General features: G+C 39.8%; 1 protein-coding gene across 3 annotated transcripts in view; it reads left to right on the forward strand.

Moving 5' to 3' along the window:
- Positions 1-17769, forward strand: part of ITPR2 (inositol 1,4,5-trisphosphate receptor type 2) — a 269515-nt gene that overhangs the window by 122771 nt on the left and 128975 nt on the right. For all 3 annotated transcript variants that reach the window (XM_075113616.1, XM_075113625.1, XM_075113634.1), the window contains 5 exons: positions 1362-1562; positions 5883-6134; positions 7742-7867; positions 12811-12939; positions 13547-13667. In XM_075113616.1, the coding sequence (XP_074969717.1) occupies positions 1362-1562; positions 5883-6134; positions 7742-7867; positions 12811-12939; positions 13547-13667 (829 nt within the window). The remainder of the gene's footprint in view (positions 1-1361; positions 1563-5882; positions 6135-7741; positions 7868-12810; positions 12940-13546; positions 13668-17769) is intronic.

The raw sequence follows: 17769 nt of genomic DNA on the forward strand, positions 1-17769 counted from the left end.
TGAAAAATGACAGTGCTGAATAAATAAATTCATTAAAGTATGCTTTCTCTGCCTTCTGTTCTCTGTCCTTGTCTTTTCTCCCTTGCTGTCTTCTCTCTCCTGTCTTTTCTCCCTTATTGTTGCTCTCTCTGTCATTGTTTTTAATGTTGCCATTTTAAAAGTGGAAAACAACATTACCTGTGGGATTTACTGGAAGTATCTATGAACATGTGTCACATCATCACATCATGTTTAGCTTGACTCTGATCTTATTCATCCTAACTCACTCACAGACTATAAGTCAAGGCAGAAGATGCTGTGAGTATGCTGTCACGAAGCTTGTGTGACAGCAGAATGAGACCCATATATTTTTGTAGATGATGCTTCCATTTAATTCCACTAATCTAAAATTTGATCTTTTATTAAATCATTGTCTTTACAATAAATCTTAGTCATGGCCCCTTTGTGTGTATATGTATGTGGGTGTTACTGAAAGGTGCTGAGCTGACCACAGTGGGGACTAGGGCCCAGACTCCATCCTATCCAATACTGACACTTAACTCAGGTGCCAAGTACGCAGCCTGCTTGCACTTGCATTTCTGTTCTTTTGAAGTTGATCTTCTGATTGTCCCAGTTATTGTGGTTTTGTTCACATTGTGGAGCAAACTTGGTGTGGATTCCTTTCAGATGACACTAAACAGAAAAATACACTCTAGCAGCACACGTGACCCTTGTCAGCCTTTAGTCCAAGGGACCAAACTAGGGCAAGTTTGAAGCAAAATCCCCAAGAATGCGTAAAGTCTGGATGCTGGGTCCTCAGCATCATCCCTTTTTTGCTGCAGATCTGTTCCTCTTGTACCATGCTACTCACCGATAGAAACATAGCCTTAGGCTCCCTCTGTAGTTAATGTGGAAAGAGATGTTCTTCAGAGAGTGATCAGGCTGTATGTGCAATGATTTATTTGCCGGCTGTGGAGCCAGCAGTAGCTAATCATCTTACTTGGTTGCCTCAGTGCAAAGTTTGATGGTGAGTGGGATGAATGTGGTCTCAGCTGTCTCGTATACCTGAGTCCCTATAGAGTGCTCTAGCCCTGTAGTGTGTGTGTGTATGCATGTGTGTGTCTTTACCTTCCACGTGGGTGCAGATTTTGTTTATGTCCACCCTAGGACCATTTTGTACTAATAGGAAAGTGTGGAGAAATCCCATCATAATTGAAATCTAGGCCCTAAGGTTACTGCTTAATCACTGGGCTGGTGAACACTGGACTTTTCCAGTTTCCCTTTACCAATGTGCCTTTCTCTAGTCTAGAGTCCTGTGAATCTTTCAGTCTCAAAACAAATCTGCTCTTCTTATAAGGCTGTTTTGATTTTAATCTGTTTAGCTCCTGGAAGCTGAAACCATGCGTCACATCTTCATGAATAATTACCTTCTGTGTAATGAAATTAGTGAAAGAGTGGTGCAGCACTTTGTACACTGCATTGAGACCCATGGCCGTCATGTGGAGTACCTGCGCTTCCTGCAGACCATTGTGAAAGCAGATGGCAAATATGTGAAAAAATGCCAGGACATGGTAATGACAGAGGTAAATAAAGGGTTCACCTGTTAATCACTTGTGTGATGTCTTTTTAACACACTAGTATTTTGAGGTTGCTTTTTTTGCTCTTGATACCAATGGGATATAATGGCATCATCGCTTTAAAATTTTAAATGGTATCACAAATAATGAATATTTTAGCAGACGTTTTTGTGACTTTAATCTAATTTTGTAAGGCCATCTGTATAACTACTAGAAAGAAAACATGAGTGTTAGCATGGTGATACAGAGATGTCTATTTGTAGATTATGTAGCATGGAAATCTGAGTTACATAAACCTTCACTTTCCTGTACTGTAATTTAGGATCCCACTTATGCACCAAATTTGCTATATTGTGGCATGGTTTTGCCATATAGGTTCATCTAAATAGTGTTGTTGACCATTTTTTAACATGTAACTGTGTAACAATTCTAGATACAAGTTTCTGCTTTTGTTTCTTTTGTTTCAGAGCTTTTCTGTGAAAGTCAGTAAAGCTACTCTAGCTTTAACTAGCTAGATTTGGAGTCTGACCTGGTAAATTCCACAGTGTGGTTTGTGGACAAATCTTTATGCCAATAAAGTTACTAGGAAAATACCCAATTGACTTCTCTGCAATTAGGATTTGATGTATAGTGTGCATGATAAATGAAGTTTTCAACTTGCAGACACTCGTGCATTTAACTGTAATTATGTTAACAGTTCAATGAGATTAATAAGTGGGTAAAGTTGAATACGGTGAAAAGTCTAGGTAGGATCAGAGTCCAAGGAACATTTTTTTTTACAAAGTGCTTTTTTTTGGTGTGTGTTTTTTTTTAAGAGACCTCTTCACAAAGAAAACAGAGATAAGCTCTAGTTGCCATATGAATAAAACTAAACCCTGCTGAAATTTTGTTCCACAGCAACAAAGAGGAAAAACTTCTCATTAAGAAAATAAAGCTTCACCCTACATGGATAACCTTTAATGGAATCCACCTCAACCTTTTCAATTTGACTGAAGTGTTTTAACATGCAATATCAATTACAAGCCTTTGATTTACATAATTCAAACAGTTCTTGTGCCTTTGTGCTTTTAGATTTTTTCCCCTTCTACCACAACTTCTTGTAGGTTTTTGCTTTCATCAAACAAAAAGTTTAGATTTTTCTCAATTTAAATAAATTTTGTTACTGACCTATAATAGCACAAAGATAAATTGTTGTATTACATTTTCAAGCTGACTGCATGAGGAAAATCAAAATGAACTCAGATGTGACATTTACATTGTGAATCCTGCAGGAATTTGCTGGGGGGAGGGAGCACCCCTATTTTGATGAAAGAGGGTAAGATGATGATCTGTTTTAAAGAAATGTAGGAAATTACAGGTAAGTAATTATGATTTGTTAGAAGAGGATGATAATAGTGAAATTTGAATGGCGCTTGAATGGCAATCGAATATAAAGGGAACAGTGTAGCCAAATGCTTGGAACTTGCCAGGGAGTCAGGACAGTTTCTCAGTAGACAACTGAGATGTACTTTGTGACCTTAAACAAGTGGTGTAACTTCTGTGCATCCAGATGGGGCATATAAGCAATTTAGCACAAGACTATCTAGAGTGTGTGTGTACAGCATGCCTCACCTACTCCTGTGTTTTCTTTTACCCACAGGAACGATATTGTAGTTTATTCCTGTTTACTGGGAGTAAGGGATAAGCTAATCATATTTAAATGTTTTAGGGCATACAGATGAAGGAGCACCATTGCAAAACAGTACTTCTACAAGATATGTTGAACATTCCCAACCTGGCTTATTCACTTGTTCTCCTATCCTTGGTCCCCGTGTCTGTAGAGTGCTAGTAATGATGTTTACTGACGTGAAAGGTTCCTTAGGGCACTTTTTCTCATTATAAGCATGCTTTGAGGTTCTTGGAAGAACAGTGCCTATCAGTGCAAACTTTACTACAAAAGGGAAAGCAGAATTTACTTTTGAACCAGATCAATGTGGCAGTAGAGTTTTCTATTACCTATAGTATACTGGAGTGATACATCACAGAGCATCAACAGCTGCTCCAATACTGACCAACCTTCATTATACTTCCATAGACGACTTAACTCATTGAAAATATACTTTAGTGGAAGAAAATGCTGCTGGGTTTTTTTGTTTGGCTTTTTTTATTTTCCCCCATCACTGAGCTCATGGTGCTCAGTGAGAACTTTGTCTAGCACTGGATACTTCTCTTCCTCTTCTGCTTTTAAACAGACTTAATTTTCTCTGCTTGGGTCAATGTTTGGATGCTTTTCAGAAATCACATTTAAAAGTGGATAACTTGGGGAAAAAGGATGACAACATCTTCTGTCCTTGCATTTACGATGATTACCTCATTCCCCTTAGCTCTTCTAGTGCTGATGCAACATTGTCTGCTTTGGTTTGTGGTTCCTCACAGTCAGTGTGTAGCAAGCATGCCATGCAGCATCATGTTTCACAAGTTCACTATCTCCTGGTGTTTCTTCCTCATTCATCAGCGATAAGTACATGAAAGGATGAGGGGTCAGTTTGACTTGATTATGATAAAATATCAAGCAATACTGGTACAGATAGGTCTGGATTTGCCATAAATGTGTAACTCTGGGGGAACCTGTAAAGAGTTGTCTTCCCTCTCCTCTGCAATATGTACACAAGTGGAAAATAACTCTGGGAATGTGGTGAACAACTTAGTAGAAAGTGACAGACCATGTACTTTCCCAGAGGACCTGGTGTGGATTAATTTTTTATGATTTTGTATGTGAAATGTCCTGAGAGCATAGTATTCCAGACATCAGTATTAAAAAGTTAGGTCAATTTTCTAATATTTTGAATAATCATATTCCCCCTCCCCCCCCCCTTTTTTTTTTTGCCATTGAGTGCAGGGAAATTAATGGTATATTGGGTCCCTGCACTGTCTCCTTCCTCCTTTCCAAGCACTTGTGCCTTTAAAAACTTTATTTCTGTACTGTGGATTGCCCAGAAAATGTCTGTTTTGAAAACTCAGGAGTGGAAGCATTTTAGAAACCCAAAGATAAATGAGAAATAGGAATTGCAAGAAAGAGAGAATGCATAATTCACACTATCCAATTGTCAAAGCAATTTTTAAGTAAGCAAGAAACGGGGAAAACACAATCAGAAAACTTGTAATTTCAAAATCTGAAATGTTGAAACCCTGGAATATGTAACGAAATGTTTCTTGACTTTTTATTTTGTGAGACTACTTTTCATTCCTGCTCTTGCTGTTTTCCCATTTCTTTCAACAGCTCCACCTGTATTTCTGCCCTTGAATTCAGTAAGCTAGGATTTCATGTCAGGTATAGACTTGGATGTGTTAAGAGCCTTATTTACAAAATATGTACTGCTGTTGTGCTGCCAGGGTGTATTCTGTACTAGGAAGGGTTTATGGGAGCTTATTTTCACACACATTGAGAGTGTATTATGCTTAAAAGGAAAGTAATGGAGAGAAGACAGGACTACTGTCCTGTCCCAGCTCTACTCGAGCTCACCGAGCAGCACTGGCAGTAGGTATATTCATTGTCTGGGGGGGTTCAAAACAGCATTGGAGCAAAACTTTTCTGTGAGATCCGCTGAGATGGGACTGCCAGCATCCACCTCCACACTGGATCCCCTTGAGACGAGCATTGTGCTTGTAGCAAAATCAAATATTTATCACATACACCAGTTTTAAATGGAAGTGCTGGCATGACACTGACAGTGTCAAGAACCACCTGCCAAATTTGCATAGGCTGGGAAGAATCATCCTTTGTTTCCGATGCTGAGCAAGGGCACGGAAGAGGTTGGTTAAATTCTAGGTGAGCCACAGGTTTTTTGTGCGAGGTAGCATGGAAGATTTAATCCCTCTGCACCTCAAGTCAAGGGATAATAATGCATCCTGGCCTCACTATAGGAGATGAGGGTAACTAATTAACTTCAAGCACACACTGAGATGGTAGGAATAACAAGGATGACATGCTGTCTTAGGTAAACACAGAGCTACATAGAAATTGCTTTCTTCACTCCTTGGTGAGTTATTCCAGGTGTGCACTTGTGTAGATAAAGAGCAGAAGTTTGTCTTGGATATTGTTTTGACATGTGTATTTGGTAAGCCACATCAGGCTAATTTTTGGGCTGGGTTTTTTGGTTTGGGGTTTTTTTTGTTTGTTTTTTTTTTTTTTTTCTTAGCTAGACAGTCTTTGCATACTTAAAGGTAGAACAAAATAAGAAATTAAGAAAATCATAGAATCATTTAGGTTGGAAAAGACCTTTAAGATCATTGAGTCCAAAATGACGGCAGTGCAGGGTGCTTAAAACTTTGTGGTATCTTTTTCAGCTGATAAATGGTGGTGAAGATGTGTTGATATTCTACAATGACAGAGCATCATTTCCAGTCCTACTCCAAATGATGTGTTCAGAGCGAGATCGAGCAGACGAGAGCGGACCCTTAGCATATCACATCACTCTAGTGGAATTGCTAGCGGCTTGTACAGAAGGAAAGAATGTATACACAGAGATCAAGTGCAATTCACTTCTGCCACTGGATGATATAGTGAGAGTAGTGACCCATGATGACTGCATACCCGAGGTAAGATTCACTGAACGAGGAAGCAGACTTATGGTTTTAAGAATCTCAGAAAATGTTTTGTTGTTTATAACATATTGGCAAATTGAATATTTGCACAGAAAACAGGCTGGAAACTGTGTTTGTTAAGGTGAGTAAGTGAGAAAGGACAGCCAGTATTTTCTTAAACAAGAAAACTCCTTGTCCCTTATGCTTTGATTGTCAGCTTTTTGGGGCAGACACCTTGTTTTGTTTTCCTGGGTTTGTCCAGCCACTGTCAGAGTTTAATGCTCTGATAACTTTGTGCTGTAGCTGTGATGAAGACTCAGCTGAGTGGTTTGTCAAGTCAACGTTTTGCCACTGCCTGAATTTGTTGGAAATGATAGGCAACATTCTGGTCACGCTGAAGTCAGTGGGAGTTTTGGGTGAAGTCTCTTTTTATTAAATTTGATTGCAGTCCAGCAAATGTTTTTTATATACTGCATATTGAGGCCCAATTCTGCAGCTACTACCAGTCATACTTCAGTAGGACTGTGATACCTCACACTGATCAGGAGGAGAATGTTTGTTTGCACCAAACCTGATGTGATCAAAAGAAATTTTTTCACAGTCTTTGCAAGGAGCTTGCTCGGGCCCCATGTATTAGTTGGACGGATTTCTGCAGGCTGTCTAGTGGAAAAATGTGGCTCATGTCAATAGATTGGGACCTGCAGGAGTAAAGACTCCTTTCATGCCATGAAAAACTCCCTTTGTGATCAATTCTTTTCTTAAAAGAAAAATATTTGCTTTGCTCAAAAGTTCCTCCTGACATTAATTTCAACAGACGCTAATTAAAAAAAAAGCCCAAACAAATGAAACCTAAATGTCTGACATGAGTTTTCTCCTGACTGCATTAAACATATGCAACTATCTCCTCTCCTTTGACTGTGACAAGAAATTTTCAGTGTGTCTGCATATGTTTATATTTAGCCTAAACATTTCAGGTGCTGGATACCCATTTTTATGATGCGCGTACGCAGACCTGTAATGCGGGAGAGGACTGAGACTGCAGTTTTCCTGTTAAGCCCTGTGCTGTTGTGGCTGCAGTCCCAGCATTGCAGAACCCTTCTCTTCCATTTGGATCCAAGTTACACCCACCCTGAATGCAAGTGCTGCATTAGGATTGTGGGAATATAGGGATTGCAGTCCCAGTTCTGCTAAAGACATTTTTTTTTTTATATTTGGCAAGCCTGTCACAAGGCATCAACCCACAGCAGTCAGCCGGCAAGTGCAGGGATGTCCTGCATTTTGACAGCTCCTGGCTTTGGAGGCAGGCCCTTGTAGTCTTAATATAATTTAAATGTCAGATTTATTATTGGCTTGTTTTGTGGGGGTTTTGTCATTAGAGTAAGAATGTTTGCAAAACCTTTCCATTTTTCTTCATGTGATTTTTCAGTAAGTACATTAATGCATTTGTTGTGTGCTTCTCCTTAAATCTTCCGAACTGAACTTATGCATTATTACTATTATTAGTGTTTGTTAGTACTTGAAGGATCAGCTTTATTGTTCACTATTTTTGCAGGTAGAAAACATCATGTTAATGGTTTTTACTGTTCCATTTCATATTGTTTGTGTTTTTGCTGTTCCTACAGGTGAAAATAGCCTATGTTAATTTTGTTAACCACTGTTACGTGGACACTGAAGTGGAAATGAAAGAAATATATGCCAGTAACCATATTTGGAAGTTATTTGAGAACTTCCTTGTTGATATGGCAAGGGTAAGCTTCATGGGATATTAAATATTACAGTATAGTCATGGGTGGCAATTGAACTGGCAATAACTTTTTTTGGTGAACTTCTTTTATTAACTATTTTTTTCAGAGTTGACAATAGAACAAGTGTGGGTTTGTTTTTTGTTTTTTAGGCAAATGGTCATTTCTATGTTATTTGTCATCATTTAACTTGCTAATTACTGGCAGCCTTCTCTTTCTAAAAGGGCATCTTGGAACCCATGTTTCTTTCTCTTTTCTTCCAGAAAAATAAATTGGATGCATGTACAGGGTTGAGAGTCTCTGTATGTCTTCTGGGAGCGTGTGTTACATGTCATTATGGTGGTGATTAAAAAAACACCACATCTGTAATCTTCTTGCTTTACTCTGTAGGTACATTGAGGATCGGGGATTAGGAAGTTATTTGGCTCGTGTTCCTTCTTTAGTCTCACTTTGGCCCGTCTTTGTCTTTTATTCTACTGTCATTATGTTTTCGCCGCTGATGCGGAAGGCAGGTGTGAAGTCTTTCAGAATACTAATTCATGCACGAACTATAGGCTGCAAGATGATGGGGCACAGTTAGTACTGAAGGCATGCAATTCCTGTGGACCCTAGTGAGCTTCATGGTGTCATGACTTGATGAAATAAGTTTCAAGTCAGAAGCTGAATTAAGCTTCCATTCCCTGGTATTTTGGAGGCAGAAAATGAGGGAAGTCTTATGACTTCTGGAATGATAAAATTCAATAGTAAAGCCATGAGGGGAAGCTAGTGTGACATAACGATTACAGCTTACATTACATATCCTTTTCTAGCAGGTAATGCTTCTTGTAAAAGCCTAATATTAATACCAACTAATGGAGCTGGTCTTTCTACTCGAGAAGTAGAACCACAGGTTTTTGGTGGCTGGTGGACTGTATTTGATTCTTGAGGCTGGACAGTCTTTTGGAGATGTTATAGAGCATGTTGTCATAGTTCATGCCTCTCTTTTCCCATATCACAGTCCATTATATTTCATAATCCTTAAGTTCTCACTCCTCTTGTTTTTAATTTTGTTGAAATTAAAGAAAAAAAGGTAAAAGAATTTCATTTCAGTCCTGCAGCAGACATTTACCCCTAAGGAATAGTGTGCCACAAAATAATCTCTTTGAAACAGATTGGGAGAAAACACCATGGATTATGCCAAAAGAAGAGTGAGTGCAAAGACTTGTGATAGGCACTGGGATCTGTTCCTTTCTCTGTGAAAAAGAGAACTTATGGTTGGGTTTTTTCTTTTTTTTTTTTTTTTTTTTTCTGGGAACAGGTTAAGACAGACATTTGTGCTCTTTTTTTGGTGGTAATTTTCAGCAGTAATGAGACCTCTAAAACCCTGTTTTCTTGCTGTTTTTCTTGTCTCTGTGGTTGTTTTCTACAGTGAAAGCCCTTCTGAACAAACCAAGCTTGTTTGAAAATTAAGATCAGAAACCTTCTTGGAGGGGGATTTTGATTTTTAACCTTGCTGATTTTAGCAGAAGGAGTATTTTCTCCTGTTTAATCCTTGTCTGGGCTGCCCTTTCCTAACACGTCCCTGCCCTGACCCTCTAGACTACCCTCCCTAGCCCTTGAAGGTGACCAGTTTTCTTTGCCCTTGGGCTAGAAGCAGAGAGGTAGAAAGAGGGCTCTGTCCACAGTTCCCTTCATGAGCCTGGAGACAAACTGCACTATGCCAAATGATGCAGAGTTGTCCTGATGCTAGTGACCACTGAGCTTGTTTTCACATCCCCTTCTCACAAGAGGAATTAGACTCCAGGTCTTCAGAGGTGAAGAGTGAATGTATTATTAATGCTGTATTTTGTGTGTGTGTGCTGTTGGCACTGAATGGCAAAATGCAGGTTTATTTTGCTCTCCTGCAAAGCCCTCAGGGCAGGTGCCTAATTAGTACTTTTAATTTCCTGGTTAAGGGCTAAAAGAGCATGTCAGAAGTGTGCTGGCCTGCCCCACTCTTCAGCCAGGTCCCCGTGGGTAGCCGTATCTTCCACGTTATTGAGTATATTTGTTCAGGTTTGGTCTTCTGGGGCGCAGGCAGAGCCTGTGTGTTATAAATATATCAGCGTTATGTAGCTATCAGGACAGTTAGAATGCTGTCAGCCTCATGAAAGATGTTACAATAGCTTTCAAAGCATTTAGAAAAAGAGCCCTTTGATCCTCTGTGTTCCAGTGAGCTAAAAGGGATGCTTTTGCGTGGGGGAAGGGGAAATGCTTTTCTTTTAGCTGCTACAAATGCCTGTCAGTGGGTGAGTTTGTGAGCTTTGAGTCTGTTATTAGAGAGCACTAAGGTGAAAGATGGAGAGTGTTGTCCTCAGGTTGGGTTATTTCCTTTTTTATTAAAAAAAAAAGTAACCCATTTTTTAAATCTGTTTCTGGATCCAGGAAGGAAATATTTAGTCCCCAGCTGTCATTCTCTTTCAACAACGTGATACATTGCAAAGCAGGCATGAGGCGGATTCATGTATAAATTCAGTTTGCCAAAAGCAGTCGCGCTTTCAAAGACACCCTGTTTCTACAGTTTCTGCCAACCTACTTTCTCCTGTGTATGACTGAAAGCATTGCACTAAGCAAAGTGGTTGCTGCTGAAGGAAAGGCTTCCCTTTCCTGTGTGTGGCCCAGTCTGTAAGTCAGCAGCTGTAGTCTGAGCAGTATTAAAGAAAGAGGCAGGATCTGACAGCTGTAAAGTCATCCTGGCTTTCTCTGCAGAATTTTTGAAGTATTATTCATGTGAGTTTCAGTCCCAAAGCCTCTTAAGGGGTTTTTAAACACTGCTTTCTCAATCTTCATCTCCATTTCATGCATTTCAGTTTTTTTCTTCCACAGGGAAACATTTTTCAGTCCCCAAAGAGCAGAGGGATAAGAACAAATGAGAGGATTTCAGAATTCCTTCTGCGCTGGGAATTTTTCAGACTGGTGTTGGAGCAGAGTGGCATCCCAGCATATGGCTCTGCTTTTTAGACAAGCAAAGGGGAGAGCTTAAAAGCATTCTGGAATTTAGTTTTGGCAATTTCTGAATTCACCGTGCTAGCACTGCACAGCTCCCTGTCTTCCCATTGGGATCACAAGCGCTGAGCCTCAGAGCTACTGGTTCCAGCCAAAATTGGCATGCAGGTTAATTAAAAGCAGAACTTCAAGAGGATTTTAGTTCTATGATTTTTTTTTTTTTTTAGTTTGGATTATTATATGAATCTTTGTTACCTCTGTGAGGACTCAGGGTGATGGTGGTGGTGTCACACTTTTCCCAAAACGGAAGGGCTGAAGAGTTTGCTATTTTAGCAGTGTTGCTGCTCTGACCAAAATATTTCCTTTCCTGGGGTGATAAAAAATGCACTACATGGGGCCATGACTTGTTTATCTGGCACATTTTAGAAAAGCAGACAAGCAAATATCCTCAAGATGCCTCATTTCTGTAGGTCTCAAGTTATCTTTGGTTATTCCTTGGCCTACCATATGCAATGCTTGTGTATTATACTCAAAATACTTTTGTGTTCCTGTGAGCTGTATTTTCCCCTGAACATGGGTGCTGTTGGATGTCACGTCAGTAACCTTCCTTAAAATGATCCTGGTGAAATTGCTGTCTTGTAGTGTCGAAGTGTGACAGTGGCACTGTGCAATTAGGGAGCACAGCACCCTGTGTGAGATTCAGGTGCTGTGGATTATCTTTCTGCTTCTGTCACCAACTTTTCTCTGTGACCTTAAGCAAGTCATTCAGCTTCTCTGGACTCAGTTCCCCATCCATAAAGCAATGTAACGGTAAGTATGTAGCACATAGGTTCTTGATTGTCTGTTAAATGCTCGGATAGTAATATGAAGGCTATAAACAAAATGAATTCTGTTCTCACACAGATTCCCTAGAACATTGCGGTAGTCTGTGGCTTCCGTTGGTGAAGGAGAGAACAGCTTTGCCTTTCATTTCTTGTTAAACATGACTAGAACTGCTTATTTAAAGGCTGTTGAAGAGGTAGTATGAGTATCGTCTATACTTATTGTCCAGTCTTGCCTTTCTCACCATTTGGCTCTCTGTAGGCTCCCTTTAGTACTGTTCACACTGACATATGCAAAGTCAGGATGACTCTGTATAGGTATTCACAAATTTTGAAAAGAAGTAAAGAAATACTGAAGGATATGATCCACCTCAGTAATTTTTTTGCTTTCTTTAAGCATGACATCTTTAAGCAGCAACAAACTTTTAGTGTTGTACCAAAGGGTGTCTTCAGGAATCTTTTGTACAAATCTTCCCACATCCTCCCACCATTTAATCATCTTTATGTGCTCCAGAGTTGTCCCAGTACTATCCACTCTTTTTTTTCATTGTTCTTATCTTGTCTTTCCTATTTTCCCCATGTGGCTTTCCTAAGTAATGCTGCCTGTCTTACAGTTCACAATCCTAAAGGCTGTTGGTATTGACTATGCTATTTCCTTTCTTCCCCTCTTCTTTAAACGTTTTTCCTGCAAATGAGCTTCACCTTTGCCACCCATTTGTGGTGATTGATTGCAGAGAGAAGTTAAACATTACATGAAATCTTTCTAATCTAATGTGTTTGTCTCCTCTGTCTCTAAAGCCTCTTCCAACCAGCCCCACAATGGGAGGAAAGGCCCATTTTCTTCTTGAATCTGTCTCAATGTGTAAGTGGCATGCAATGTGCTGATTTAGGGGGATCTTTTTTTCACAGTGTGGAAAGGAACAGACAGCCAACCAGAAAGAGCTAGTTCAGAAGAGAAGGGTATTCAAAAGACAACGTGGACCTCCATGAAGAGAGAGAGGCTATCACAAATACAGCTTGATCTCTAAGATAGTTATCTCTGATAGATTATTGTATAAAAATCATTTGGTTTTGTGTTAAGAAGAAATAGTATATGTGTTGTGAAAGTAAAGCTTGCTTATTTAAAAGAACTAAATCTCATTGTTTCCTCCTTCGTCCTTGTAGGTTTGTAACACAACCACAGATCGAAAACATGCAGACACATCTCTGGAGAAATACGTCACTGAGCCTGTAATGAACATTGTGAGTGGCTTCTTCAATTCACCATTTTCAGATAACAGCACCAGCCTCCAGGTAAGGAAAAGAGACACAGACAAATATGTTATTCAGACCATTAATGAGATACCTTCTGCTGCCCAGATAGGAATACTGTATTTTTACATCCTCCTTTAATTTCTCTGTCCCCTCTCATGCCACCGGCTAGCAGCTTAATTCCTCTTTAAAACACTTACTCTTAATTTTTACCACTTAAAGCTCTGAACCAGTAGAAAGCTCAATATGGTCAGATTTACTACTGGTTCCTGTGAATTCATTGGAGGGCGTATCCTTGCAGAACAATGGTCTATCTCTGTATTAGTATGTGAAAAATGTTGTGTCCTATGACAAAAGGGACGCATACCTGAGAACTGGGAAGAACCCTCCGTCCTTCTCTTCTGTACTGTGTTTGCCTGATATCAGTGGCAATCTGAGGAAAAAATCGTATCATTTGGCCTTTTTAGGGTACAGCATTGATATCTGTTCCCTCCAGACCTGAAGAGCAAAGAGAATTTAATGGAATTTTAGCCCAAGTCTGCAAGCTGAAAACCCCTTGCATGTGGTTTTTGTTGTGTCAGACCCTAGGGCAGTTGTGAGGAGATCCTAAAGGGTAAAATTCCATGTTTATCTTACCTTTTGTTTTCAGACACACCAGCCTGTTTTTATTCAGCTGTTGCAGTCTGCTTTTAGAATTTACAACTGTACCTGGCCAAACCCAACGCAGAAAGCCTCAGTGGAGTCATGTATCAAGACCTTGGCTGAAGTGGGTAAGTGTCAGGTTTTACTTTCATTATTGTTCTCTGTGTTTTAAGATCAGACTTACCTAAAGTTGAACAGTTTTTAATCTGATGCTACTGTCCTGAAATTGTGACAGTGGTGATTTCAGAAATCCCACTTTCTGAAGCTAAATTATTCCTTTTATAACCCGTTCAAATCTGTTCCATTGAATATGGTTGTTAGGTGAAACCTGCAGGTCAGAGAGATGTTTGCTAAGTTGAGCAATGGCTGAACTTTACCTCAAGCAAGTTATGATATTAAAACACCATAAGCTCTGAGGAAACCTGGGTATTCCTGGTTGTGCTGGGCTACATTTGCACAAGCTGTTGTAAGCAGTGATGCGTAGCAATTGTGCATTGGAGAACACCCATCACTTTTCCCCTCAGTTCCTGGGAGATGCATTCATTATTGTCTGTCATGGTCCTGGGCTTGTTCAGGTTTTGTCCTATCAGGGAGTTTGGGATGGAAACCACAATTGTGCCACTCCGTAGCTTCTCTGCTTACTCCTCACCATCAGGCCCACTCATTTACTGCTGTTACACAGTCAGCCTTGTCAGGGGAATGTTGCTTTGCACTGGCACCGAGACCAAATTTGTTCCTCAGGGTAGCTCATAAGTTACGTGCTTTCAAAGAAATTTAAATACCATGTTAAAGTGGAAGATTTACAACTTCTTGTCCTAAAATAAAAAAAGATGCTTCACCAGTACATAACTAAGACTGGCAAAAGTTCATTCTTAAGTTAAATGTCTGTGAATACAGCTTCAAAGTCTTCTGCCAAGGGGAAAGCCAGATGCAAGGCATGGCTGGTGTCTGGAGTTTTCTTCAGATACATGACTACGTTCCCTCTTTGGTGAATTTAATTTCTACCTCCACTGTAGTCTTTTCTTTTGTTTCATTCCTTTTTCTGTTTTATGGAGATGGTTTACAGTTGGTTTTTTGTAAGTATGCTCTTGCACTGTCCTATGGGTCCAACCTTCTTGCTGCTGTGGCTTCCCACCCATGGGACCCCAGCCATGCCCTGGGCACCTTCAGGTGTGGCAGAGTGGAGCTGAGCTGCTGGTGAAGGGTAACACCCATGTCCTCCTCTGGGACCTTCATGCCACCTGCAGTGGAAACGGGGCAGGGAGGCTAGGCATCACCTGGGGGTGCCATGGGCCTGGCAGCCTCAGAGCTGTCCCCTGAAAGCACACATTAGCACGTAAATTGCCAATTTCCTTCTCCATATCATAACAACCGTGTAAGGATTCATCACTAATATTAATATCAAGCATGGTAAAATTGTATTGTGTTGCATTAACAAATTGCCACGCATTTTTTATTTGGTATTTTATTTTGACAGTGCAGAAAAGGAGTATAATGGAACAGTGAGGGGGATTTCCCTAAAGAGCAAGTTAGCTGGAGAAGAAGTGGAAGCAGAGTTTTTGACAAACACCTCTGTGCAAAAGTTTGGCTGGCTAGTGGAGATTTTAACCACCGGAGATACTCAGTATTTTTAGGCACAGTGCCAAATGTGTCTTGCCTGGGCTAATTGAGTAGGGCTGCTCTGCCTTGCTGAAAGCTTTGGAAAAACTGTCCCAGGTTGGGGTACAAGAAGCTTTTAAATTCGAGGTCCTTTTGGGATTACAATGCATGCTCAGTGCCTTTCTCTATCAGGTGTTCTACCGCACAAAATGGTGCTTCTCTTTGAAAAGGCAGAGGTTTCTTCCATAAAACAAACAGGGCAGCCTTTTTTTGCCTCTTACTGGCTGTGTATGTGGACTAGGTTTGGATTTTGGCTAGGCATCTGTGAGCGCTTTTTTTTTTTTTTCTTGAGAGTCTGACAGCTTTAATGTTAGGGCCTTCATGTTTCACAGCAGGGTTTGGAAAAAAAAACCACTCTAGAAAGATTTTGCCTATATCAGAGAGAGAGAGAACTGGACAGATTTGCAGCAGGGACCAAAGACTTTTGATGGAAAATAAATGTAGTATACAGTTGAAAGAACAAACATGAAATTTTTTTTTTGTTTTGTGTCATAGCCCTGGATTTAGAAATGATTCTCAGGAGGAAGAAAGATCATAGACAGATTTCCCAAGATATTCAAGATCCATATAATAATGCACTTTTAAAAGACCTATTTCAGAGCAAGTTTAAGCAACGTACATTCTGCTCAGCGCTTACTAGTTTGTTGCTGGCAGGTGGATGTTAGTATTGCCTCAAGAGCTTAAGATCATTACATGTGTCTTCTTATGAGCACTGTAAGAATGTGCATTATCTTCCAGGTCAACAAAAGGATATGTTGCAGAAGCTAATTTCTTATAGCCCTGGTACTTCAACTCCACTTGACCACTAGGGAAAAACTTCATAAACTTTTCAAGCTTTACTTGCTGCTTTGTCTACAGGCAGCTGTCTGCCTCCAGTTCAGCAAGAAGCATAGAGTCTTGCTTCTCTTCTTCAGCAGACCCTTCTGTGCCTCCAAGAGATTTGGAACACACAGATACTAACGTGCATCAGGTTTTTATTGCCCGGTAAACATTTGGCTGCCTGGCACGAATACAAACACTTAAGAAATAATATATGTATATTAATGTGTCTTATTCTATTGGATTTCTGAAGCAGATTATCACAGTAATGAGAATTAACACATTATAGATATATCACTTCTGCTTTTTCTCTATTATTACACAGGACTGAGCTTTTGCTTGAAAATACAGTCCAAAAAATGAATGATCAGAACAGCTTCCATCTCACTGGTAAAATAGCTAGAAATGAAAAATGTTTAAAAGGTCCCCAGATCTTTGTGAAAACAGAGGAACTAAGACGTCTAACAGTTTAATTTATTTCAAATGAATTCATTATCAAAGGACTTTCAGCTCCTACATTTTATAATCTTTGCAAGATAAAGGTGGAGCCAGTGTCAAAGTTTGCATTTTAAACCAGCTACTGACTTTCCATATGGTAAAATTGGGGAATATCACCTGTCCTCACAACTAAAGATCTGGATTTTATATTTTAAGTTGTATCAGAGCAGGGTCTTTCTCCCAGGGCTGACCACTCTTTCAGGACCCATGCAAAGAACTGTCTTTGCTTCTAAATTAAAGTGGTGATTCTTACAGCTTCACCCCGAGCATAATTTTTTTTTCTGCTACAAGGGTGAATCTAGTTGTATTATACTCGTCTCTGTAGTATCCATTAGCTTTCTCCCTTACGTTTTTACAAATTGCATCTTCCCTCTGATACTGTGTGTGTATCCCAAGGATGTAGTATGTGTATGGATGTGCTCTTACCACCAATAATTAAATAATTGGAATTTCTTAGATGAGTAAACAGTGGCAGATAGTAACCTGCATTTTGTTAGCCAATTTCTCTTGGCATACCCTTTTAAAAAAAAAATCTGTTAGCAAGCCCAATTACATTAGTTGTTATCAGATTATACTCTAGGATGCTGTGCAGGAGAAGCAAAAGGAGAATCCTTGTTTCCATCCTACAAAATTGGAGGCGAGTCATCTAAGATTGCAGTTTCATCAGTTCAAAACTGGAATGGGTGCAGAGGAAGTACTACTGTGATGGTCGGGGGAAAGGAGAACTGTATTACAAGAAGAGAATACAGGAGCCCCACGTATTTTGCCTGGCAAAACAAAGGCCTGTGTTGTTGTTCTTTAAAAGTACTTAGGAAGATAAATAGTCATGAAGAAGAGACGTTTAAGCTAGAGGACACTCCGGACCCAAAAACAACTGGACATAAATTATGCTAGGTTGTAAATAACCTAAGTAAATTTAGATTGTAAATCAGAGGTTTGGAACCAACTTTGGAAGGATGTCCTTGGTCATCAGGCCAAGAGAAAATGGAGGGAGGAGGTCTGGCAGAAAAGCTAGCTTCATTTTTAAATGGGGCTTGATATATTTTTCAAAAGATATTAAAGAGCACGGGTTGTCTGTAACAGAGAGCAGATGGTCTGACGGAGTAGTGAGGTCCTTTCTAGTTGAGTATTTATTCCCCTATTTCAGCTCACCAATACCCCTTTGTACAGAATCCAAAAAATTCTCCTGTGGTGCTTCTTGACCATGCTTTTATGTCCTCTAAAGCTCTTTTCTTTTCCCTGTCAAATGACAAA

The sequence above is a fragment of the Phalacrocorax aristotelis genome, chromosome 1, assembly GCF_949628215.1.
Source record: "Phalacrocorax aristotelis chromosome 1, bGulAri2.1, whole genome shotgun sequence".
NCBI classification, from domain to species: domain Eukaryota; kingdom Metazoa; phylum Chordata; class Aves; order Suliformes; family Phalacrocoracidae; genus Phalacrocorax; species Phalacrocorax aristotelis.